Raw genomic sequence first — 25795 nt, forward strand, 5'->3', positions numbered from 1 at the left:
GGAGTGCGGCCTGGACCGGCTACTTACCCAATGGCCGTTCTTAGGGCGCCTGCTGTCCAGCTGGCCGAGCCTCCCGGCACTGTCCTTCCGGGGCTCCCAGGACTTGCCTTCGGTCGGAGCCCCAACTGCAGCGACTGCAACCTCTCCAGGCACTTAGGAGCAAGGGGGCGCAGAAAGCGAAGCCTACAGAGAGGGACGAGCCCGGGGCGGGGTAGCCGTTTAGCCACGCCCTTAACCCCTCCCCCGCTGTTCCCCACGAAGTCCTGGGAGGCAACGAGGTACCGATGGACGTAAGAAAGCTAGGACACAGGGCCCCGCCCCTGACCTCTTCCCGCCTGCCGGGTCCAGACTACGCCGTGACTCCGTCACTGACCTCGGGGCGCTCCACCCACTTCTAGTTGGTGGGCGCGCACGCGCACTTGCCGGCTTCTTTTGACAGCTTTGGCCAAGTGAGAAGGGAGGGGAGCAGGAGGTGTCGCGAGAGTTGGCCTCCGCCTCGTAGGCGGTGTAACTATGGCGAGTCCGGGGATCGACACTGAGCAGGAGCCGCTCTTAGGCGACCGCACACCCGGAAGCAGGTGAGCGGATGTTGGGAGAAAGCCCCTTCATCTTCCTGCGCTATTGGGACTGGCCCCTTTCCTGGCGTCAGCCTTACGGAACCGAAAGATGGGTCTCAGGGCGGCGGGAGGCTGCAGCCGGTCTGGTGAGACAGGGCGATGTGCTCCTGCGCCTGAGAAAAGAGGTCCGCGGTGAGCCAGAGGGTTCTGGTGAAGCTGTCAGAGAAAGTCAAACTGCCTTCGTTCCAACAGTGTTGCAGCCTTTAAGTGTCTACATTCTGCATTCCTCTACAGAACTCGTCACTTTACACGTCTCCCAGAAGTTCCGAAATGAGGGTTTTAATCGATGCTTGAAGATACCTCTTTTAGGTCGCCCTTTATTATTTCCAGTTATTTTAATCCTAGTTTATGGACAGCAATTTAGAATTGTTACAGTTTGTCTCTTACTACGCAATTAAGAATCTATTTTTGTTTTTAAGAAAATGGAATTAAGTATCATTATGTTTGAAGCCTAATTTATCAAGTAAATTAATGCACAGTTAAGCTGTCAACCACCATGTTAATTTTTGCTCATTTGTCTCTAAAGCACCAAACTTTTATTTTAACCACTTTGTTTGAAACTCTGGACAGTGTATCTCTCTGGTCCCCAGTTTACTAAACGGAATATAGGCATTGCAGATTACCTATATTTTAAATTGAGATCAATACAATTATTATCAATGTTGAAATGTGTCATAACAGAGTGATGTCCTCAGGGCCTATTGAGACATTTTGGACTATTTGCTTCTATATTAGTTTTTTTCTTTTACACTACTTTCTTACACTTTCTTACCAATTTATTCTGCACTTGCTACACTTTTAATGTTTTCTGTTTACTTTTTAGTTTTTCTGCCTATTCTGTTGGTGGCTGACTATTCCCCATAATGTTTTTATTATCTTTTGACAACTTTTGTTTTTGTTTCTGTCAGCAACCTCTCTTCTCCCAACTTTATTTTCAGACATCCAGTTTGCTGCTATTTTGAAAACCATATCTAAGCTTAATAGAACTATGTGTAGTTAGAATATGGAAGCTATGACTAGGGCTAACGATCTGTCTTATTAGTCAAATGCACGTGTTTCAGTGCATAGATTGCCACATTTGGATTTCTCAAACTTCTGCTTCTTCCAGGTTCTTGGCTATCTTCCAGATAGATTCAGGATCTTTGAGTTAATGGTTAGATGTGGTCTTGCTATACATTCTGTCACTGTGTCCAAATTGCTTTTAAAAAAGGACTTACTTTTGGCTTTGATTATATCCTTGCGATTGAGGCTCATTAAGGTGCATCTAAACTCAGATGTTCTGTCCATAAACAGTACTTGATTGAGATTCTAGATTTAGCATTTTAAAAATAAGATATTTTGAGAATAATTCAATAAGTATACCATCTTTAAAAATACAGTTGGATTCCCTAGTAAAGTGAACAAATACGTAATGGACAAGAGGTATTCACTTTGAGTAAATTGTAGGAACTTCAGCCTAGTTCACCACCAACTTTTCCTCACTAGGAAGGTTAGTTTTAGTTTATTGGTCTGATGAGTCCTGGGTGGTCTCCACTGACTCTATCTACAATGTTTGAGAGAACAGAGGTTGGCAAACTTTTTCTGTAAAGGTCCTGATGGTAAATATTTTAGGCTTTGCCGAACAAGAGGCAAAATCAAAGATACAGGTACTTAGATAACAAGAAAGAAAACAAATTCTCACAAAAAAAATTTGGTAATGAGATTTATAATAAATGAATAAAATCTTTTTGTAATACAAATCAATGAGGAATAGATTTCAGGGGTGGCATTTTGCTTAACAGAGTTAAAAGTTAATGTTTTCTTTAAAAAATTTTTTTTTCTAATGTTTATTTTTGAGAGAAAGAGAGCGTGTGCGTGGGGGAGGGCAGAGAGAGAGGGAAACACAGAATTCGAAGCAGACTCCAGGCTCTGAGCTGTCAGCACAGAACCTGATGCGGGGCTCGAACTCATGAACCATGAGATCATGACCTGAAATGAAGTTGCACGCTTAACCAACTAAGCCACCCAGGCGCCCCAAAAGTTAATGTTTTCTATTAAGTTGATCACAAGTACTCACAAATATGTTCAAATAGTAACAACTATTCTTAGTTCACTGGTGATCTAGAAACAGGTGATAGGCTGGGTTTGGATTGAGGACTATAGTTTGCTGATCCCTTTCTGAGAATATCCTAAAATGTTACAGGTGCTTAAAATTTTTCTTTGCAACTCCAGCCTAATTTCTGTAATACAAATATTGCTATGACTTCTGGTCTTGTAGAGCATATCCTTATAGAACATTCTCAATTTATTTCTGTCTTCTAGATTCTGTACGGTAACACCATTATACTATTCTGTCAGTGAGCACACACTTCTTTCTCTTATCTTCTTTGAATATAGGTTCTTTTTTGCTCTTCAGTAGTTCACAGATGCTCTCTCTAATAAATGTGTAATTTTATTTTCCCCCCAGTAAATCTAGAATCATTTTTTGAAAATAAAGTACTGCTATTTATCCAAGGCTCCTTGTATTAAATAATGATCTATTGAACCTAAATTTGGCACTTTATTTCTGTTAATTTTTATCTAACTTATTTTGGTGACCAATTCACTCCAGCATATCATGAATTCTTTCTAGTTTTTAAGTTACAGTCTTAATAAACATATTATCATTTGATGTATTATAGTTTGTAATGAAAATGTTGAGCGGGACAAAACTCTAACATTATAATTTCACTTGAAGGAGAATCTCAAATGGAGAACTAATATCAGATGACAGCAGTAATAGTCGAAAGGAATCAAAAAGTTAAAGAAATTGCCTTGGAAGTGCAGCATTCATTCTTCTGCCTTTGAAATACAAGACAGAAACCTTTAGAAACTTAGTCTTAGCCATGTGACATGGTTGGTTGAATTATCAAAATTAACAAAATACAGTAAAAATTGAAACTTCATTGAAGAACAGCTATACTCTCCAATGTTCCTACTCTCTCTAACAAAGTAGAAAGATATACTTCTTCACTAAAATTATACTTTTTGAATTAAAAAGAAGGAAAAAGTAAATTTCTTTATTTTGAAAAATTTCAAATCCATAGATAAGTTGAAAAAGCGCTACAATGAACACCTGTATAACCTGTGACTAACCATTAGCCTTGTTCACACTCCTCAAATCTCTATACACAAACAGCTCTCTTTTGCCAAACTACTGAAAAGTAGGTTGCAGATATCATGACACTTTTATCCCAAGTATTTCAGTGTGTAGCCTGCATCTTCTCAAAACAAAAACATTCTTTTATACAACTGCATCACTGTTATCATAGTTAAAAATATAATACTAATGCAGAATATCATGCAATATACAGTCTAAACTGAAGAATATTCATTTGTTCCAAAACTGTACTTTATAGCTATTGTTTTTTTTTAAACAGGATCCAACTAATGGTCATGCATTATTAGAGGTTTTTTATACTCTCTCAACCTATAACTGTTCCCTGATCTTTTCTCTCTATTCTTCCCAACATTGAATCCTTTAACTAGCCTAGGTCAGTGTTCTGTAGAACATCTCACATTCTGGATGTTTGCCCTGTTTCTTCTTCTTTTTTTTAAATCTTTATTTTATTTTATTTTTCTATATATGAAATTTATTGTCAAATTCCTTTCCATACAACACCCAGTGCTCATCCCAACAGGTGCCCTCCTCAATACCCATCACCCACCCTCCCCAAATCTTTATTTTAAATAGGTTTCATGCCCAACTTGGGGCTTGAACCACTGACCCTGAGATCAAAGTCCCATGCTCCACTGACTGAGCCAGCCAGGTGCCCTTGGACTGTTTCTTCTTTTTTTTCTTAATAGGAATATTTCATTTTTTTCTATAATTTATTTATTTTTTATAATTTACATCCAAGTTAGCACATGGTGCTACAATGATTTCAGGAGTAGATTCCTTAAGCCCCTTACCCACTGAACCCATCCCCCCTCCCACAACCCTTCCAGCAACCCTTTGTTTGTTCTCTGTATTTAAGAGTCCCTTATGTTTTGTCCCCCTCTCTGTTTTTATGTTATTTTTGCTTCCCTTCCCTTATGTTCATCTGTTTTATATCTTAAAGTCATCATATGAGTTGAGTCTTATGATATTTATCTTTCTCCGGCTAATTTCACTTAGTATAATACCCTTTAGTTCCATACACATTGCTGCAAATGGCAAGATTTAATTCTTTTTGGTTGCTGAGTAATACTCCATTATATATATATACCACATCTTCTTTATCCACTCATTCATTGATGGACATTTGGGCTCTTTCCATACTTTGGCTATTGTTGATAGTGCTGCTGTAAACATTGGGGTGCATGTGTCCCTTCAAAACAGCACACCTGTATGCCATGGATAAATACCTGGTAGTGCAATTGCTGTGTCATAGGGTAGTTCTATTTTTAATTTTTTGAAGAACCTCCATACTGTTTTCCAGAGTGGTTGCACCAGTTTGCATTCCCACCAGCAGTGCAAAAGAGATCATCTCTCTCTGCATCCTCACCAACATCTGTTGTTGCCTGGAGTTGTAGCCATTCTGACAGGTGTGAGGTGGTATCTTATTGTGGTTTTGATTTGTATTTCCCTGATGATGAGTGATGTTGAGCATCTTTTTGTGTGTCAGTTGGCCATCTGGATGTCTTCTTTGGAGAAGTGTCTATTCATGCCTTTTGCCCATTTCTTCACCTGATTATTTCTTTTTGGGGTGTTGAGTTTGAGAAGTTCTTTATAGATTTTGGATACTAACCCTTTACCTGATATGTCATTTGCAAATATCTTCTCCCATTCTGTCAGTTGCCTTTTAGTTTAGTTGATTGTTTCCTTCGATGTGCAGAAGATTTTTACTTTGATGAGGTCCCAGTAGTTCATTTTTGCTTTTGTTTCCCTTGCCTCTGGACACGTGTTAGATAAGAAGTTGCTGTAGCCGAGGTCAAAGAGGTTTTTGCCTGCTTTCTCCCCTAGGATTTTGACGACTTCCTGTCTTATGTTTAGGTCTTTCATCCATTTTGACTTTATTTTTGTGTAGGGTGTAAGAAAGTGGTCCAGGTTCCTTTTTCTGCATGTCGCTGTCCAGTTTTCCCAGCACCACTTGCTGAAGAGACTGTCTTTATTCCATTGAATATTCTTTACTGCTTTGTCAAAGATTAGTTGGCCATACATTTGTGGGTCCATTTCTGGGTTCTCTATTCTGTTCCATTGATCTGAGTGTCTGTTCTTATGCCAGTACCATACTGTCTTGATGATTACAACTTTGTAATACATCTTGAAGTCTGGGATTGTGATGCCTCCAGCTTTGGTTTTCTTTTTCAAGTTTGCTTTGGCTATTCGGGGTCTTTTCTGGTTCCATACAGATTTTAGGATTGTTTGTTCTAGCTCTGTGAAGCATGCTGGTGTTTATAGGTATTGCCTTAAATATGTAGATTGCTTTGGATAGTATTGACATAACAGTATTTGTTCTTCCTATCCAGGAGCATGGAATATTTTTCCATTTTTTTGTGTCTTCTTCAGTTTCTTTCATAAGCTTTCTATAGTTTTCAGTGTATAGATTTTTTTTTTTTTTTACCTCTTTGGTTAGATTTATTCCTAGGTGTTTATGGTTTTTGGTGCAGTTGTAAATGGGATCAGTTCCTTGATTTCTCTTTCTGTTGCTTCATTATTGGTGTATAAGAATGCAACCAATTTCTGTATATTGATTTTGTATCCTGAGACTTTGCTGAATTCATGGATCAGTTCTAGCAGTTTTTTGGTGGAGTCTTTTGGACTTTCCATTTAGAGCAACATGTCATCTGTGAAGAGAGAAAATTTGACCTCCTGCTGGCCGATTTGGATGCCTTTTATTTCTTTGTATTGTCTGATTGCTGAGGCTAAGACTTCCAATACTATGTTGAATAACAGTGGTGAGAGTGGACCTCCCTGTCTTGCTCCTGACCTCAGGGGAAATGCTTTCAATTTTTCCCCATTGAGGATGATATTAGCGTTGGGTCTTTTGTATATGGCTTTTATGACCTCAAGGTATGATCCTTCTATCCCTACTTTCCTGAGGGCTTTTATCAAGAATGATGCTGTTTTTTTGTCAAATGCTTTCTCTGCTTCTGTTCAGAGGATCATGTGATTATTGCCCTTTCTTTTATTGATGTGATGTTTCACATTAATTGTTTTGTGGATGTTGAACCAGCCCTGCATGCCAGGTAGAAATCTCACTTTGTCATGGTGAATAGTTTTTGTAATGTATTGTTGGATCTGGTTGGCTAGTATCTTGTTGTGGATTTTTGCATCCGTGTTCATCAGGGAAATTGGTCTATGTTCTCTTTTTTAGTGGGGTCTTTGTCTGGTTTTGGAATCAAGTAATGCTGGCTTCATAGAAAGAGTTTGGCTCTTTCTTGTTGGCTAGTATCTTGTTGCGGATTTTTGCATCCATGTTCATCAAGGAAATTGGTCTATGTTCTCCTTTTTAGTGGGGTCTTTGTCTGGTTTTAGAATCAAGTAATGCTGGCTTCATAGAAAGAGTTTGGATGTTTTCCTTCCATTTCTATTTTTTGGAACAACTTCAAGAGAATAGGTGTTAACTCTTCTTTAAATGTTGGTAGATTTCCCCTGGAAAGCCATCTGGCCCTGGACTCTTGTTTTTTGGGAGATTTTTGATTAGTAATTCGATTTCTTTACTGGTTATGGGTCTGTTCAAGTTTTCTATTTCTTCCTATTTCAGTTTTAGTAATTTATGTTTCTAGGAATTTGTCCATTTCTTCCAGATTGCCAATTTTATTAGCATATAATTGCTTATAATATTCTCTTATTATTGTTTTTATTTCTGCTGTGTTGGTTGTGATCTCTCCTCTTTCATTCTTGATTTTATTTATTTGGGTCCTTTCCTTTTTCTTTTTGATCAAATTGGGTGGGGGTTTGTCAATTTTTTAATTCTTTGAAATAACCATCTGTTCTACTGTTTTTTTGGTTTTGATAGCATTGATTTCTGCTCTGATCCTTATTATTTCCTATCTTCTGCTGGTTTGGGGTTTTATTTGCTGTTCTTTTTCCAGCTCTTTAAGGTGTAAGGTTAAGTTGTCTACCTGTGACCTTTCTTCCTTCTTTGGAAAGGCCTGGATTGCCATATACTTCCCTCTTATGACTGCCTTTGCTGTGTCCCAGAGGTTTTGGGTTGTGGTGTTATCATTTTCATTCACTTCTATGTACTTTTTAATTTCCTCTTTAACTTTTTTTATTTATTTAAAAAAATTTTTTTTAACGTTTATTTATTTTTGAGACAGAGAGAGACAGAGCATGAATGGGGGAGGGTCAGAGAGAGAGAAGGAGACACAGAATCTGAAACAGGCTCCAGGCTCTGAGCCCTCAGCACAGAGCCCGATGTGGGGTTCGAACTCACAGACCTTGAGATCATGACCTGAGCTGAAGTCAGACGCTCAACCGACTGAGCCACCTAGGTGCCCCAATTTCCTCTTTAACTTCTTGGTTAGCCCATTCATTCTTTAGTATTATGGTCTTTAGTCTCCAAGTATTCGTTATCTTTCCACATTTTTTCTTGTGGTTGATTTCGAGTTTCATAGAGTTGTCTGAAAATATGCACAGTATGATCTTGATCTTTTTGTACTTGTTGAGGGCTGATTTGTGTCCCAGTATGTGATCTATTCTTTAGAACATTCCATGTGCACTGGAGAAGAATGTGTATTCTGCTGCTTTAGGATGAAATGTTCTGAATATATCTGTTAAGTCCATCTGGTCCAGTGTGTCATTCAAAGCCATTGTTTCCTTGTTGATATTTTGATTGGATGATCTGTCCATTGCTGTGAGTGGGGTGTTGAAGTCTCCTACTATTCTGGTAGTACTATCGATGAGTTTCTTTACGTTTGTGATTAATTGATTTATATATTTTGGTGCTTCACATTTGGAGCATAAATGTTTATAATTGTTAGATTTTCTTGGTGGATAGACCCCTTAATTATGATATAATACCTTTCTTCATCTCTTGTTACAGTCTTTATTTTAAAATCTAGATTGTCTGACATAAGTATGGCTACTCTGGCTTTCTTTTGGTGACCACTAGCATGATAGATGGTTCTCCATCCCCTTACTTTCAATCCTTAGGTGTCTTTAGGTCTAAATTGGGTCTCTTGTAAACAGTATATAGATGGATCTTGTTTTCTTATCCATTCTGTTACCCTGTGTCTTTTGATTGGAGCATTTAGTCCATTGACATTTACAGTGAGTACTGAAAGATAAGAATTTATTGCCATTATGTTGCCTGTAGATTTGGAGTTTCTGGTGGTGTTCTCTGGTCCTTTCTAGTCTTTGTTGCTTTTGGTCTTTTTTTTTTTTTCCCCATGTTTTCTCCCTTCAGAGAGTCCCCCTTAAAATTTCTTGCAGAGATGGTTTATTGGTCACAAACTCCTTTAAGTTTTGTTTGTCTGGGAAACTTTTTATCTCTACTTCTATTTTGAATGACAGCCTTTCTGGATAAAGAATTCTTGTCTGCATATTTTTCCGATTCAGCACATCAAATATATCCTGCCGTTCCTTTCTGGCCAAGTTTCTGTGGATAAGTCTGCTGCAAACCTGATCTGTCTTCCCTTGTAGGTTAAGGACTTTTTTTCCCTTGCTGCTTTCATGATTCTTTCCTTGCCTGAGTATTTTGTGATTTTGACTATGATATGCCTTGTTCATGGTTGGTTTTTGTCAAAACTAATTGGAGTCCTCTGTGCTTCCTGGATTTTGATTTCTGTGTCTTTCCCCAGGTTAGGAACTTTTCCACTATGATTTGTTCACATAACTCTTCTACCCCTTTCTCTCTCTCTTCATCTGGGACCCCTATGATTCTGATGCTGTTCCTTTTTGATGAGTCACTGATTTCTCTAGTTCTTAATCATGCTCTTTTCCCTTAGTCTCCTTTTTTTCTGCGTCATTGTTCTCCATAAATTTGTCCTCTGTATTGCTGCTTTGCTGCTCTCCCTCATTCCATTCTTGCTGCTGTGGCATCCATTGGAGATTGCAGCTCAATTATAGCACTTTTTATTTCATCCTGACCAGCTTTTATCTATGCAGAAAGGGATTCTAATCTGCAACTCCAGCTAGTATTCTAATTATCGTGATTCTAAATTCTGGTTCAGACATCTTGCTTGTATCTGTGTGAATTAAGTCCCTGGCTGTCATTTCTCCCTGTTCTTTCTTTTGGGGTAAATACCTTCATTTCATCATCTTGAAGGAAGAAAAGGAATTAATAAGGTAAAAAAATTAAAATTAAAAAATTAAAAGCAACACACAAAAATCAAATAAAGGTTGCTAGGTCCTAGGTGTGTTCTGGTCTTGTTGCTAAAAGGAGCTTGATAGATCAGAGAAAAAAGGGAAAGATAAGAAAAGAAAAAAAAAGGAAAATGTTTGAAAATTTGAAAAAATGAATACAATGAAAGAATAAAATGAAATGATGGAAGTAAAAAAATAGAATTTGAAAAATTTACAAAAAAGTAAAAAATATATAGACAAAAATTAAAAATATATTTTTTTTATTATATGAAATTTATTGTGAAATTGGTTTCCATACAACACCCAGTGCTCATCCCAAAAGGTGCCCTCCTCAATACCCATCACCCACCCTCTCCTCCCTCCCACCCCCCATCAACCCTCAGTTTGTTCTCAGTTTTTAACAGTCTCTTATGCTTTGGCTCTCTCCCACTCTAACCTCTTTTTTTTTTTTTTTTTCTTTTTTCCTCCCCCTCCCCCATGGGTTCCTGTTAAGTTTCTCAGGATCCACATAAGAGTGAAACCATATGGTATCTGTCTTTCTCTGTATGGCTTATTTCACTTAGCATCACACTCTCCAGTTCCATCCACGTTGCTACAAAAGGCCATATTTCATTTTTTGTCATTGCCACATAGTATTCCATTGTGTATATAAACCACAATTTCTTTATCCATTCATCAGTTGATGGACATTTAGGCTCTTTCCATAATTTGGCTATTGTTGAGAGTGCTGCTATGAACATTGGGATACAAGTGCCCCTATGCATCAGTACTCCTGTATCCCTTGGATAAATTCCTAGCAGTGCTATTGCTGGGTCATAGGGTAGGTCTATTTTTAATTTTCTGAGGAACCTCCACACTGCTTTCCAGAGCGGCTGCACCAATTTGCATTCCCACCAACAGTGCAAGAGGGTTCCCGTTTCTCCACATCCTCTCCAGCATCTAGAGTCTCCTGATTTGTTCATTTTGGCCACTCAGACTGGCGTGAGGTGATACCTGAGTGTGGTTTTGATTTGTATTTCCCTGATAAGGAGCGACGCTGAACATCTTTTCATGTGCCTGTTGGCCATCCGGATGTCTTCTTTAGAGAAGTGTCTATTCATGTTTTCTGCCCATTTCTTCACTGGGTTATTTGTTTTTCGGGTGTGGAGTTTGGTGAGCTCTTTATAGATTTTGGATACTAGCCCTTTGTCCGAGATGTCATTTGCAAATATCTTTTCCCATTCCGTTGGTTGCCTTTTCGTTTTGTTGGTTGTTTCCTTTGCTGTGCAGAAGCTTTTTATCTTCATAAGGTCCCAGTAATTCACTTTTGCTTTTAATTCCCTTGCCTTTGGGGATGTGTCAAGTAAGAGATTGCTACGGCTGAGGTCAGAGAGGTCTTTTCCTGCTTTCTCCTCTAAGGTTTTGATGGTTTCCTGTCTCACATTCAGGTCCTTTATCCATTTTGAGTTTATTTTTGTGAATGGTGTGAGAAAGTGGTCTAGTTTCAACCTTCTGCATGTTGCTGTCCAGTTCTCCCAGCACCATTTGTTAAAGAGGCTGTCTTTTTTCCATTGGATGTTCTTTCCTGCTTTGTCGAAGATGAGTTGGCCATACGTTTGTGGGTCTAGTTCTGGGGTTTCTATTCTATTCCATTGGTCTATGTGTCTGTTTTTGTGCCAATACCATGCTGTCTTGATGATGACAGCTTTGTAGTAGAGGCTAAAATCTGGGATTGTGATGCCTCCTGCTTTGGTCTTCTTCTTCAAAATTCCTTTGGCTATTCGGGGCCTTTTGTGGTTCCATATGAATTTTAGGATTGCTTGTTCTAGTTTCGAGAAGAATGCTGGTACAATTTTGATTGGGATTGCACTGAATGTGTAGATAGCTTTGGGTAGTATTGACATTTTGACAATATTTATTTTTCCAATCCATGAGCAGGGAATGTCTTTCCATTTCTTTAAATCTTCTTCAATTTCCTTCATAAGCTTTCTATAGTTTTCAGCATACAGATCCTTTACATCTTTGGTTAGATTTATTCCTAGGTATTTTATGCTTCTTGGTGCAATTGTGAATGGGATCAGTTTCTTTATTTGTCTTTCTGTTGCTTCATTGTTAGTGTATAAGAATGCAACTGATTTCTGTACATTGATTTTGTATCCTGCAACTTTGCTGAATTCATGTATCAATTCTAGCAGACTTTTGGTGGAGTCTATCGGATTTTCCATGTATAATATCATGTCATCTGCAAAAAGCGAAAGCTTGACTTCATCTTTGCCAATTTTGATGCCTTTGATTTCCTTTTGTTGTCTGATTGCTGATGCTAGAACTTCCAGCACTATGTTAAACAACAGCGGTGAGAGTGGGCATCCCTGTCGTGTTCCTGATCTCAGGGGGAAAGCTCTCAGTTTTTCCCCATTGAGGATGATGTTAGCTGTGGGCTTTTCTTAAATGGCTTTTATGATCTTTAAGTATGTTCCTTCTATCCCGACTTTCTCAAGGGTTTTTATTAAGAAAGGGTGCTGGATTTTGTCAAAGGCCTTTTCTGCATCGATTGACAGGATCATATGGTTCTTCTCTCTTTTTTTGTTAATGTGATGTATTGGTGATGATTTGGTGGGTGGAGTCGCAGTCAGACCTGATGTCTGCCCCCGGCCCACCGCTGGGGCCACAGTCAGACTGGTGTGTGCCTTCTCTTCCCCTCTCCTAGGGGCGGGATTCACTGTGGGGTGGTGTGGCCCGTCTGGGCTACTTGCACACTGCCAGGCTTGTGATGCTGGGGATCTGGCGTATTAGCTGGGGTGGGTAGGCAAGGTGCACGGGGGCAGGAGGGGCAGGCTTAGCTCGCTTCTCCTTAGGTGATCCACTTCAGGAGGGGCCCTGTGGCAGCGGGAGGGAGTCAGATCCGCTGCCGGAGGTTTGGCTCCTCCGCAGAAGCACAGAGTTGGGTGTTTGCGCGGAGCGAGGAAGTTCCCTGGCAGGAACTGGTTCTCTTTGGGATTTTGGCTGGGGGATGGGCGGGGGAGATGGCGCTGGCGAGCACCTTTGTTCCCCACCAAACTGAGCTCTGTCGTCCGGGGGCTCAGCAGCTCTCCCTCCCTTTGTCCTCCAGCCTTCCCGCTTTCCGAGCAGAGCTGTTAACTTAGGACCTCCCAGACGCTAAGTCGCGCTTGCTGTCGGAACACAGTCCGTCAGGCCCCTCCGCTTTTGCCTGCCAGACTCGGGGGCTCTGCTTGGCCGGCGAGCCGCCCCTCCGCCCCGGCTCCCTCCCGCCAGTCCGTGGAGCGCGCACCGCCTTGCCACCCTTCCTACCCTCTTCCGTGGGCCTCTCGTCCGCGCTTGGCTCCGGCGACTCCGTTCTGCTAATCCTCTGGCGGTTTTCTGGGTTATTTAGGCAGGTGTAGGTGGAATCTAAGTGATCATCAGGACGCGCGGTGAGCCCAGCGTCCTCCTACGCCGCCATCTTCTGTCCAAATCAAAAATATTTTTGATAGACATGGAGAAAAATAAATTTTTTCTCTTTATATATTCAAGAATAAGAAAAGGAAAAAAAGTTGAATAGTTGGTTCAGCAAACAGACTGAAGTACGATTGAAATTACATCGGTTTCCCCTAGAAGTCAAACTATGAAGCATTTTATAGTCCATAAACTAAGCAGGTGGAGAGACTTGTGTTGTTTCTGGAGAGTGAGGTTGGTCCAGTTGGGCAGGGCTTGGTGTATCAGCTCCGTTCTCTATTAGATGCCGCTGCTTAGTTTACTGGGGTGGATTGCTGTGGCACATGTAGGCGTGAATGTGCTTGCGTGGGAGGTATGAAAATGGCATCACCCATCTACCCAGCCTCTAGTATCAGAACTCTGTGCTCTCCCCAACCAGCAATTGTACACCCCTCCTTTTTCTCCAGCTTCCATCCACTCCCCCGCTTTTACACTGTCCGTGACCAAGCCACGAGGTTGCCTGGTGGCACCTCCCTCCTGAGTTTTATCTCAGATGTGGGTGTGTTTCCCAACCCCTCACTTCTGAGGGACTGTGGCTTTGACCAGCTCAGACCTTCTTGGGAAGGGTCTCACTGAGCAATGGCTGGGTGCCGGCCCTACCCCAGGAACATTCCAGAGACCATCCTGCTGCTGATGCCCAGGGACTGCATCTGGGTGCCAGCCCACCCCAGAAAAAGTTCACGTGGTCATGTAGCAGCAGCATTTCAGGGATTATGGAAAATCACACACATCTGGCACCAGGCTTACCCCTTAACATCCTTGTTCCAACACCAGCCGATGTGGTTGTTGTCCGGGGTCCACTGGACCTTTGCCTGTGGGGAGGCTGCACAGCCTCTACCAAATGTCCTCCCAGCAAGGGAACTGCCTCTCCCTGTGTGACCTGAGGACCCTGAGGACCTCACCCACTGCTCCTGGGGATTCACCCTTCCTACCAGTGCACCACCACGTATCAAGCTGCAGAGCTTCAGACTGGATTCCCCGCGTTTATAGTCTTAATAGAATTTAAATCTTCTCTTTGCTCCTTTCTCCCTTTTTGTTCAGCCCCTTGCATACTTTCTTTTCTCTCCAGCTGCTTTCGGGCAGGGGGGATGCTTTCTGTACTCTCCCCATCTCCGTCCTCTCTCCACAAGCAAAACCAGCTCCGTGCCCTCCACAACTTTCTCCTCCAGTTCACCTCTCCGTGTTGAGTACCTGCTGAATTATCTGGTTCAGGTTGTGCAGATTGTTGTGTGAATCCTCAAATCAGTTTTCTAGGTGTGCAGAATGGTTTAGTGTTGATCTGGCTGTATTTCAGGACAAGGGATGCAAAAAAACTTCCATGCTGTTCCACCATCTTGGTCCCTCCCCTGGCCTGTTTTTTTTTTTTTGTTTGTTTGTTTGTTTTTAAATAGGTCCTCGTCAAACATTCCTGGCATGGACATCCCACGGGTTATGTTGAGAATATGTCAATATATTAATGTTAGAAGACATCAAATGCTAGGCCATCCCACTATTGGGGATGCCAAGCTTGACCACTTGGTTAAGGGAGTGACTGCTGGGGTGCCTGGGTGGTTCAGTCAGTTAAATGTCCAACTTCGGCTCAGGTCATGATCTCGTGGTTCATGAGTTTGAACCCTACTTTGGGCTCTATGCTGACAGCTTGGAGCCTGCATCAAATTCTGTGCCTCCCTCTCTTCTCCTCCCCCACTTGCATCTGTGTGTGTGTGTGTGTGTGTGTGTGTGTGTGTCCCTCTCTCTAAAAATAAAAACAAAAAGAGGGTGAGTGGTATAAAACTTAATGTTCCATTTTGTAATTGGAAAGTAGATAGTGAGGTGATACTTTGAGGCCCTGTGACTATCCTGTCCTCACCAACCTTTCAACCAGTTGTTTTTGTATCCATGAACGACCCTTGCTTTATTACATGGAAACTAGTTATTAAATAGTGATTTTATAATTCTGTCATTCCTTCAAAATTTAATAGCTGCATTAAAAAAAGGAAGTTTTGACTGAGCTCCAAATCGAGTTGAAGTCTCTCAAATAAACAATTTTATTACATTTTTTTCACAATCAAATTTACTTCTCTGGTTTCCTAACTTAGATAAGATCTGAGCAAAACAGTTATTTGACATTTTCAGGCTTATTTTTTTTTAACGTTTATTTATTTTTGAAGGAGAGAGAGACAGAGTGTGAGTGAGGGAGGTACAGAGAGAGAGGGAGACACAGAATCTGAAGCAGGCTGCAGGCTCCAAGTTGTCAGCACAGAGCCTGACATGGGGCTCAAACTCACAAACCACGAGATCATGACCTGAGCCGAAGTCGGACATTTAACCGACTGAGCCACCCAGGCGCCCCCAGGCTTATTTTAATGATAGTTCTTATTTATGATGGTCAGTTTAATTTTTGATCTCCAGGAAATAATAATGGGTTCATTAAAAGTGTAATACCCAGTGCTGGAAGTAATACCAAAAATACAGTGCTGTGGGATTGAATGGTGCATACCTTTTCCTGCTATGTAATCATCTGCATTATGTATTCCAAATTCTAAAATACTGATTTCCAAATACAGATGGTCCCCAACTTATAATGGTTTAACTTAAGATTTTTCAACGATACATTGGTGCGAAAGTGATCACTTTTGGTAGAAACCATGTTTCACGTTTTGAATCTTGATCTTTTCTTGGGCTAGGAATGGTAGAATATTCTTGCAGTGCGAGATAGTGGCAGCAAGCCTCAGCTCCCAATCAGTCATGTGATCACCAGAGTAGCCAGTCTATACACTTACAACCATTGTACCCATACAAACATTGCATTTCTCATTTTTAGTACAGTATTTTATAAATTACATGAGGTATTCAATACTTTGTAATGAAATACGTTTTGTGTTAGGTGATTTTGCCCAACCAGAGGCTAATGTTAGTGTTCTGAGCCTGTTTAAGGTAGAATGAAGTATTAAGCTCTGATATTTAGTAGGTTAGATGTATTAAATGCATTTTTAACTTAATCTTTTCCAACTTGCAATAGGTTTGTTGGAAGGTAACCCAACTGTAAGTCAAGGAAGATCTTTATAGGCCTTTGGGATTCTGCTATTTTTCAAGTATGCTACATTATGGTGAAAGGTCTATTTTTATGGAATGGCATATTCATATATATTGTATCAATAACTAACATACCTGGCACATAGTAGATCTAATTAATGTTATCTTTCTTCTTCATTCACTCTCTACCACTCCCAGTCACAACACATCTGAAAAAAAAAAGTTTCTTTTTTGAAGACTAAGTTGACAACTCTAAGGTCTATTTTAGAACATTTCTTTTAAACATAAGAAGGCATTTTGCCTGTTGTGTTTATCTTAATTATTTGAAAACATATTGTTCATATTAAGGTAAATTTGTTAACTCATTCTATATGTGTATGTAAAAATATAATGATACATGTATCACCTAGACCCTTGAAGTAGTGTGTGTGCTTAACATACTTGCCCTTACTCCAGGTCACAGGCTTATATGAGAGATCAATCTAGTCTAGAGGGACTTTGGACTCTCTTTAGTCAACTAACAGAACTTGTCTGGTAACTCATGTTGGAGCAAAGGCAAGTGTTCTAGAGGTCCCAGGACTAGGAATGTCTTAGGTCACATTAAACTTTTCTGGTGTCATTTCTATATTAATTTTGCTGAAAGTACCCTGCCAAAATAGCTTCCTACAGCAAAGTCAATTTACTGTCCTCAAGTAGAACATGTCATAATGATGACAGTAATCATTTTTTAAAATACGTAATAGTTGTACATCCCATCAGTGTGAGATCTAATTGTAGCTAGTTTATTTGATTTATTTTGATAGATTTTATTTTGTCAGTTTGACAAATTCCAACACTCAATTTGTAGCAAGTCAATGATATCAAAATAATTGGTTGACAAAATGTTATGCCTTTTTAAGCTACCTCATGTCTCCCAAGCTTCTGTGTGTAATAAAGCACAAGTATAATCCATGGAAATTCTCAGAAATATTGCTTATTCATAGATAATTAGTACAGCAAATATCAATATTAATAAATTATAGCTTTGTCATAGCATTTTTATTACTTTAGGAGACAGAAAATAAAATTGTGCCACAGAAAGATTTGCACATAATGAGATAATATTAAACTACTTTTTTCTTCTTTACACCTAGAGAATGGGATATTATAGAAACTGAAGAGCATTATAAGAGCCGATGGATATCTATTAGGATTCTGTATCTTACTATGTTTTTCAGCAGTGTAGGTAAGTATTAGAAATTATATAGAATTAAAAAATTTCAGATAAAGTACCTTATTTTAATGTCACTTCATTTTTTTAATTATTTTGTATTTTAGTAAAAAATCACATAATATAAAATTTCCCATCTTACCCATTTCTAAGATCAGAAGTGTTATATATATCTGCATGGTTAAATAACCAATCTTCAGAATGTTTTCATCTTGCAGAACTAAAACTCTTTACCCATTAAACAACTCCTCATTTCTCCCTCTCCCAGGCCCTGGAAACCATCATACTTTCTGTTTCTTTGAATTTGATGATTCTAGATATTTCATATAAGTGAAATCATACAGTATTTTTCTTTTTGCAAATGGTTGATTTTATTTAGCATAATGTTCTCAAAGTTCATCCATGTTATAGTATGAGTCAGAATTTCCTTTCTTTTGAAGACTAAATAATAGTCTATTGTATATATGGTGGGGAGGCAAATCTTTTCCTCTACTTTCTTAGGTTCTGTAGCTGGTACCTTCAAAATAAAGCAATGGAAGACAGATCAACAAGAAAAAAAGCTTATACATTTATTTGATGTTAGTTATTTTTACATTATACAGACCTATACACTATACATTATAGAAAAGTGAAAACTCCAAAGAAATGGTTAGAGTTGGGGGCTTATATACTATTTTAACAAAGGGCAGCGATTGTAAAGATATGACTAAGGAAAGGAGTTCGGGCTTTCTCCAGGAACCCCCTACTGTCCTAATGTATGCCTTACTAGAGGAAAAACAACCTTAGCTTGACAATTCCTAGGCCTCTGTTGTATTATGAATCTTCTTTAACATATGAAAATCCCTTTAGGAACTTCCTCTTGGCTTTATCTTCCCCAACTCCATGATATATAAAAGGTCACCTTTATAACACAGCCCTTTCTGCCCATGGGTCCTGTCCCCGTGCTTTAATAAAATTACCTTTTTTGCACCAAAGACATCTCAAGAATTGTTTCTTGGATGTCAGCTTCAAACCCCCACCATTCAAAAACCCCATCAAAGCCACTAACTGAGCTGGGCTCTGCACTATAAGTGCAGAGCCTGCTTGGGATTCTCTCTCCTCTCTGCCCCTCTCCTGCTTGTGTGCTCTCTCTCTTCCTGTCTCAAAATAAATAAATAAACACTAATAATAAAAAAAAAAGAAGTAGAATTGCCGAATCACATAACAATTCTATTTATAAGTTTTTGAGGAACTGCTATACTGTTTTCCATAGCTGCTATACTATTTGTACATTTCTACCAACAGGCAAGGTTCAAATTTTTCCACATCCTTACCAACTTTTATGTTTATTTAATATTAGTCATTCTAATGGGCATGAAGTAGTCTCTCATGGTTTTTTTGGCTTGTATTTCCCTAATAATTAGTAATGTTGGGAATATTTTCATATGCATATTGGCCATTTGTATATCTTTGGGGAAATATCTATTAAAGTCCTTTGCCCCCTTTTTTTTTAAATTTTTTTTTAATGTTTATTTATTTTTGAAACAGAGAGAGCATGAACAGGAGAGGGTCAGAGAGAGAGGGAGACACAGAATCCAAAGCAGGCTCCAGGCTCTGAGCTGTCAGCACAGAGCCTGACGCGGGGCTTGAACTCACGGACCATGAGATCATGACCTGAGTCGAAGTCGGATGCTTAACTGACTGAGCCACCCAGGCACGCCACCTTTGCCCACTTTTTAATTAGGTTTTTGTTGTTCAGTTGTAGAAGTTCTTTATGTACTCTGGATATTAACCCCTTATCAGATAAATGATTTGTGAATATTTTCTACCATTCTCGGACTCTTCTTTCTACTCTACTGATTGTGTCTTTTGATTCACAATAGTTTTTAATTTTGATGTAGTCCAATGTATCTGTTATTTTTTTCTTTTGCTGCCTGTGAATTCATTTAATTTTTTTTAAGTTTATTTATTTATTTTGAGAGACAGTGAGCAGGGGAGGGGCAGAGAGAGAGAGGGAGAGAGGGAATCCCAAGCAGGCTCCACACTGTCAGCACAGAGCCCGAAGCAGGGCTCGATCCCATGAGCCTCGACATCATGACCTGGGCCAAAATCAAGAGTCAGATGTTTAACTGACTAACCCACCACATTGACACAAATAGTAAAGCAAGAATCTTAATCTGTATACCTTGATGTATTTTAATCTATTAACATTATTTCTGAAAATATAGTTACTAAAAAGTAAAACTTCATGAGGAAATTTTAATGTTAAGAACTGTACTTATGTTAAAATGATAAAGAATGAAAATATATAGGAGTTATCAATACTGTGACAATTTTTTAAAAAGTGTTTCAGGGAATCCATTCTTTTTCCAAGCTTAGATACTTTAAGTCTATAGGCACAGATTTTACAGGTGGTATCTTTTCCCTGACACAGATTTACTGAAGGCCATTTTACTAAATTTTTAAAACTACTTTTCTTTATCTTTTCTATTTACCCCAGTCACTCTCTCACACTGAGTAAAAATATATTTTAAATAAAGCTAAAATGAAAGAAAAGTACAAAATAAAGGATATTTTCAACAATTCTTTGTAATGCAATTTCATTTTGGATTGTGTATCTATTAGGGTGCCTTCTACAAATATCAGGGGGAAAATGTTGATTCAAATTGGCTTAAACAGTAATTTATTTTTTCTTGTAAGATACCCATAGTAGGACAACTCCAGGTGAAGTTCACTGAGGTTTTGGTTCTGTTTCCCACTACATATTTTGGTTTTCTCCTCTTCTATGCACTGACTTCACTATAGCAAGGTTGCAGCAGCAGCCCAAGGTGTCACACCCATTCATGATAATTTTTATTGACCAAAAGGGACTTTTTTTTTTTAACTTGCACAGAGATAAGGAGTCCTTTCTTAGAGGTCCTGAAGTAGACTTCCCTTCCCTTTTCACTGGTCAGAACTGGACCCTGTCAATTTCTAAGCCCATCATCAACTAGGATAGTGGGATTATCCTGATTGAATTCTTTAGACTAACTGGATTTACCCTCTGGAATTTGGGTTGGAGACAGTTTCTCTTAAAGTCTGTGGCTTTGTGGAGGAATGATGGATACCTGAATAAAAATGGGATTCTATCAGGAAGGAGGATTCTACTTACACAATGAGTGTTGTGTCGATAGCAACCTCTGCAATAGCTTTTAATTTTTTTCATTTAACTTCCATGGGCAGCTGGGTGGCTCAGTCAGTTGGGCATCTGACTCTGGCTCAGGTCACAGTCTCAAAGTTAGTAGGTTCGAGCCCCTTTTCTGTCTCTGTGCTGACAGCTTGGAGCCCAGAGCCTGCTTCATATTCTGTGTCTTCCCCTCTCTCTGCCCCTCCCCCGCTTGCATGCGTGCACTCTCTCTCTAAAAAATAAATATTAAAAAGTTAAAATAAAATAAAATAAAATACTTCTAATTTATGGGGCACCTGGGTGGCTCAGTCGGTTAAGTGTCTGACTTTGGCTCAGGTCATGATCCCACAGTTTCTGAGTTTGAGCCTCTCATTGGGCTCTCTGCTGTCAGCACAGAGCCCACTTCAGATTCTCTGTCCCCCTCTCTCTCTACCATCCCCGACTTTTGCACACACTCTCTCAAAAATAAACATTTAAAAAATAAAGTACTTCTAATTTATTTAATAACAACAGAACATTATTCAGCCATAAAAAAGAATGAAATCTTGCCATTTGCAACAACATGGATGTATAATGTTAGGCCAAATAAGTTAGTCAGGGGAAGACAGATACTATATGATTTTGCTATATGATACTTGCTCAATTCAAGTATGTAGAATTTAAGAAACAAAATAAATAAGCAAAGGAAAAAAAAGAGATAGACAAACCAAGAAATAGACTGTTTAATGTTTGTTTATTTTTGAGAGAGAGAGAGAGAGGGAGACACAGAATCCCAAGCAGCCTCCAGGCTCTGTCTGAGCTGTTAGCACAGACCAATGCAGGACTCAAACCCACAAACTGGGAGGTCATGACCTGAGCAAAAGTCTGATGCTTAACCGCTTAACCAACTCAGCCACTCAGGCACCCTGACTCTTAACTATAGAGAACAAACTGATGGTTATCACAGGGGAGGGGGAGGTAGGAGAATGGGTGAAATAGGTGATTGGGGATTAAGGAGTGCATTTGTCATGATAAGCACTGGGTAATATATAGAAGTGTTGAATCACTGTATTGTATACCTGAAACTAATGTAGCACTGTATGTTAACTATACAGGAATTGAAATAAAATAAAATATAATAAATAAAATGAAATACTTTTAATTTTTAGTACTCCATTATCTAAAATTAAATAATTTCCATTTTAATGGCAAAAAAGAATTATTTTAACTTTAGATTTTAATTAGCATGTTAAACATTTTACCTGTTTTTAAGTTTCTTGATTGTGAAATTGAGCCTTGATTTCAAATATTAGTTTACTCTTTCAGTCTGCTTTTCATCAAAGTCAATGTCAATTCAAAATACACTAAAATTAAACTAATAATTAAACTATTTTTAATATAAGCTTTCTAAAAAGAATGAAGTACTGATACTGGTACAACATGGATGAAGCTTGAAAACATTATGCTAAGAAAGATGCCAGACACAAAAGACCACATGTTGCCTGATTCTATTCATATGAAAATCTATAGAGACAGGTAGATTAGTAGTTGCTTCAGGCTGGTGAGCAATAGGATGGAAAGCAGCAGAATAGTAGCTAAAACGTCCAGAGTTTCTTTGTGATGTGACTAAAATGTTCTAAAATTGACTGTGGTGATGTTGCACATATCTTTGATTATACTAAAACCCACTAACCTGAGTGCTTTAAATGGGTAGATTGTATAGTATGTGAAGTATATCTTAATAAAAGTGTTTTTTTTAAATGGCCTTTATAGAATTTTGATTGAATATGCCTAACATTTAAAATTGACAGATAGGATTGGAGTTTATCATTACAGCTCTTAAGCAATAAAGGGTAGCAGAGATAATGAGTTTTCTTTTAAGGTATAGCCATCTTGAAGCCTCCTGGTTCTTTATAGCCAATTCCTCCTTTATAAGATCATTTTCCTTTTCCTAGACTTCCCTACTGTCGATTATCTCTGCCAAACAACACACATTAGAAGTCTACCACTTCCTCTTTAACGGAGTAGCTTTTCATCCACTCAGTTCTGCTTTTAACAAAGCTTTCAGTAATTTATTTCTGTTTACAGTAAAGACATGTGAATAAGGAGAAACAGATCCTCTGCTTTTATTACCCCAATTATGACCAGGGACTATAATTACATATGATTTTCAAGTCTTTAATATTTATTTCCCTTCTAATAAATACAATTCCATTGCTTAATAAGTTAAACATTTTGGGGAATAAATTTGTAAATTGAGAATGATATTTTAAAGCCCATGTTATAGTTTAAAAATTGTATCTATAAATAGTAATGACATCATTTTAAGTATAAATAACAGGGTTTGCTTCTTTACAGGATTTTCTATTGTGATAATGTCAATATGGCCATATCTCCAAAAGGTTTGTACACTTCAATCTATTATTCTCTTAAGTAGCTATAGTAGTAGTAACTCTTACATAGTTAAGAGTTTTCTTGACAGTCTCTTTGGTAGTCTATTGATTTAATCTTTACTAGCATGACTTGAGATAATAATTCTTCCAGAGAGGCCTATAAGTAAGGTGATCCAGTGCTTCATTGTGCAAACCAGAACACTCTTGAAGTGAAGGGAGCACTATACCAGGAAAACAGAATTATACCTGGATAGTCCTAGACAAATGTAAATGTATGCTCACCTACTTATTAGCCGCTTTCATATCCCACCAATGCCCCCTCCCTGATAAAAAGGAAACTAAATTACTTATAGTCTGAATTCCTGAATGGTACAAATGACATTTCTATGGAATACTTTTGTGCTTTTTCCATAGGGTTGTCTGGTTGACATTGTGAAAAGAATAGATAATACATGTATTTCGATGCTGTGGTTACTAGATGGGGAGGAGGGCCTAGCAAGAAGATGCAAGTTTAGTAGGTACCCTGGCATCAGTTAATCATCAAGTCCTGCCAACTCTTTAAAAAAAAAATATTTGACATATAACATAATATAAATATATGTCAATTCTATCTTAAATCTCCAGGAATGAATTTACTAAAAATGAGTATATAAGTTGCAGACGTTATCTATAACAATATTTCAGTTAAGGTTCTTGATGGAGTTCTCTGTACTCTCCAACCTCCTATTCACTCCTGAACCTGCTACAGTCTGATTCATTCCTCTGCTACCATGAAACTGCTCTTATTAAGGTCTCCAATGATTTGATTGCTGACCAAATAGATACTTTTCTGTCCTTTGCGTGACATTTGGGTAGTATTTGACATTGTCGACCTCTCCCTGCTTCTGAAAACCCTCTCTTAGCTTCTGTACATTACTCTGTCCTGGCTTGGCTCTTTCAATATTTGTTATTAAATTATTTTATGAGTTTTCTTTACCAACTTGTTCCTTATATGTTGGTTTTTCCCAGAGATTGGGCTGTGTGTCTGTGTGTGTGTGTGTGTGTGTGTGTATGTGTGTGTTGTAGACTAAATCCTAAGCTTTGGCCCATATTAGATCTATAGCCAACAATTTATTAGACGTATCTACTTGAATTAATCTAGGTTCCTTGGGCCTTTATAAATTCTTCTGCAATTTTTTCTGAGATGCTGTCCCTCCCTTCATCTTTCCTTTCCTCTGTCCTTCCCTTCCACACTTCTTCCCTATTATCTTTATCCCTATTATCTATTATCCCTATTATTAAAAATAATGTGCCTGTGATACAAGAAGCTTGTTGACATTTTATACTTAATTTTAGATTTTTTAGTTTTTATGAATTTTTAACTTTTTGAAAATGCTAACTTTTAAAATATCTGATATTATAAAAGGAATAAGGACAAAAATACAAATTTCATTTTTTTTACTTAGTTGGTGCCATATTCACATTGCTATTTTGAAAATAAATAAAAATTTATATGACATGAAATTATTAGCCATGATGTTAAAAATTCTTTCCTTACTGGCAGAATGATTAGAATTATAGCGGAAAATTTAACAATTCTAGAGCAATATTTTCTTTGCCAAAAATATATTTTCCATGTATCAAAACTCTTTATTTCTATGATCCCTGTATCTAGTCTGTTTAACCTCAAAATTACCAAAAGAAAGGTATTTACAATAATTAGGTCTACTCAGCACAGTATGTTGACTTTTGAAAAGGTACACTCCTTTCTCCAGATATTTGAAAGCTCTTCAAAGGTAAATTTAGTGAGTACATGAACTTGTAACTAGTTCTTTGGCAATACAAATAAAACAATTTCAATAAAAAACCTTTCTCAGGTTATTTCATAATAATAGTGAAAGCTCACTATGTGCCAGGTACGGTACTAAACTTTTCACCTCTTGATATTCATAGCAACCCTATGAAATGATTATTATCTATCCTGTTTGACAGGTGAAGAAACTCACAGTCAGAAAGTTCGGTAGCTTGCTCAAGTCACTCAGCTGGAAGATGGCAGAGCCAAACCTATCTGAAACCAAAATCTGGCTCAACCACAGTGCTGTGTTACTTACTACCTTAAACTGTTTAATACTTAATTTAAGGCTTCCATCTTTTTCAATAGCATGTTGAAAAATATTACTTAGCTGAAAAGCCATCTGTGACAAAGATAAAAAGCTAGAACACCCCCCCCCCACCCAAGAAAAAACTCAGAAAACAAAACAAAACAATAAATTATTTGTCTGAAAGGAATTTGGCACCAGTGTAAGTCTCTGAAATGTGCTTCTTTCTGACCCTGGCTGATAGACAACCATCAGCCAAGTGATTCCTGAGGTTCTGTTGCCCAGAGGTGGGATAAATATCCAGGAAGATTCATATTCTTAAGACTAGATTTTGAATTGGAAGGATAGGTTATTTTATAGGCCTAGGGAGATAGTGGGAATACTAATGCATGAATTATAATAAAATATAATAGAACTGACATATTAGTAAAAACAAAATTCTAAGAAATACTAGTTTTTATATCCTATAGGTAATATTCATTTAGTGTATATATATATGCTGACATTGCCCTAAGCACTATACATTGCTCAAATAATTCTTTTAACAACTCTGTGAAGTTATCCTTATTTGACAGATAAAAAATTGAAGCATGTGATTTTTTACCCCCAGCTACTCAAATACCTGATAAGTAAA

The 25795-nt window shown here is 38.3% G+C and overlaps 2 protein-coding genes across 8 annotated transcripts in view; one reads left to right on the forward strand and one right to left on the reverse strand.

Moving 5' to 3' along the window:
- ABHD18 (abhydrolase domain containing 18) overlaps nucleotides 1–305 on the reverse strand; it is a 44417-nt gene extending 44112 nt beyond the window's left edge. Inside the window, exon 1 of the mRNA XM_045468037.1 lies at nucleotides 28–305. The gene's annotated coding sequence lies outside the window, so the exon portion shown is untranslated. The remainder of the gene's footprint in view (nucleotides 1–27) is intronic.
- Nucleotides 1–25795, forward strand: part of MFSD8 (major facilitator superfamily domain containing 8) — a 163696-nt gene that overhangs the window by 70468 nt on the left and 67433 nt on the right. For 5 of the 7 annotated variants that reach the window (XR_006709903.1, XM_045468015.1, XM_045467976.1 and 2 more), the window contains exons 3-5: nucleotides 399–578; nucleotides 17490–17581; nucleotides 23049–23092. Coding sequence is in view for 6 of the 7 variants with exons in the window: in XM_045468015.1 (XP_045323971.1) it covers nucleotides 514–578; nucleotides 17490–17581; nucleotides 23049–23092 (201 nt within the window). In the remaining variant the exon portion in view is untranslated. Of the gene's footprint in view, nucleotides 1–393; nucleotides 579–17489; nucleotides 17582–23048; nucleotides 23093–25795 lie in introns of those variants that run through there. The other 2 variants (XM_045467978.1, XM_045467989.1) reach the window with 2 other exon arrangements.

This window comes from Leopardus geoffroyi, chromosome B1, assembly GCF_018350155.1.
Source record: "Leopardus geoffroyi isolate Oge1 chromosome B1, O.geoffroyi_Oge1_pat1.0, whole genome shotgun sequence".
NCBI classification, from domain to species: domain Eukaryota; kingdom Metazoa; phylum Chordata; class Mammalia; order Carnivora; family Felidae; genus Leopardus; species Leopardus geoffroyi.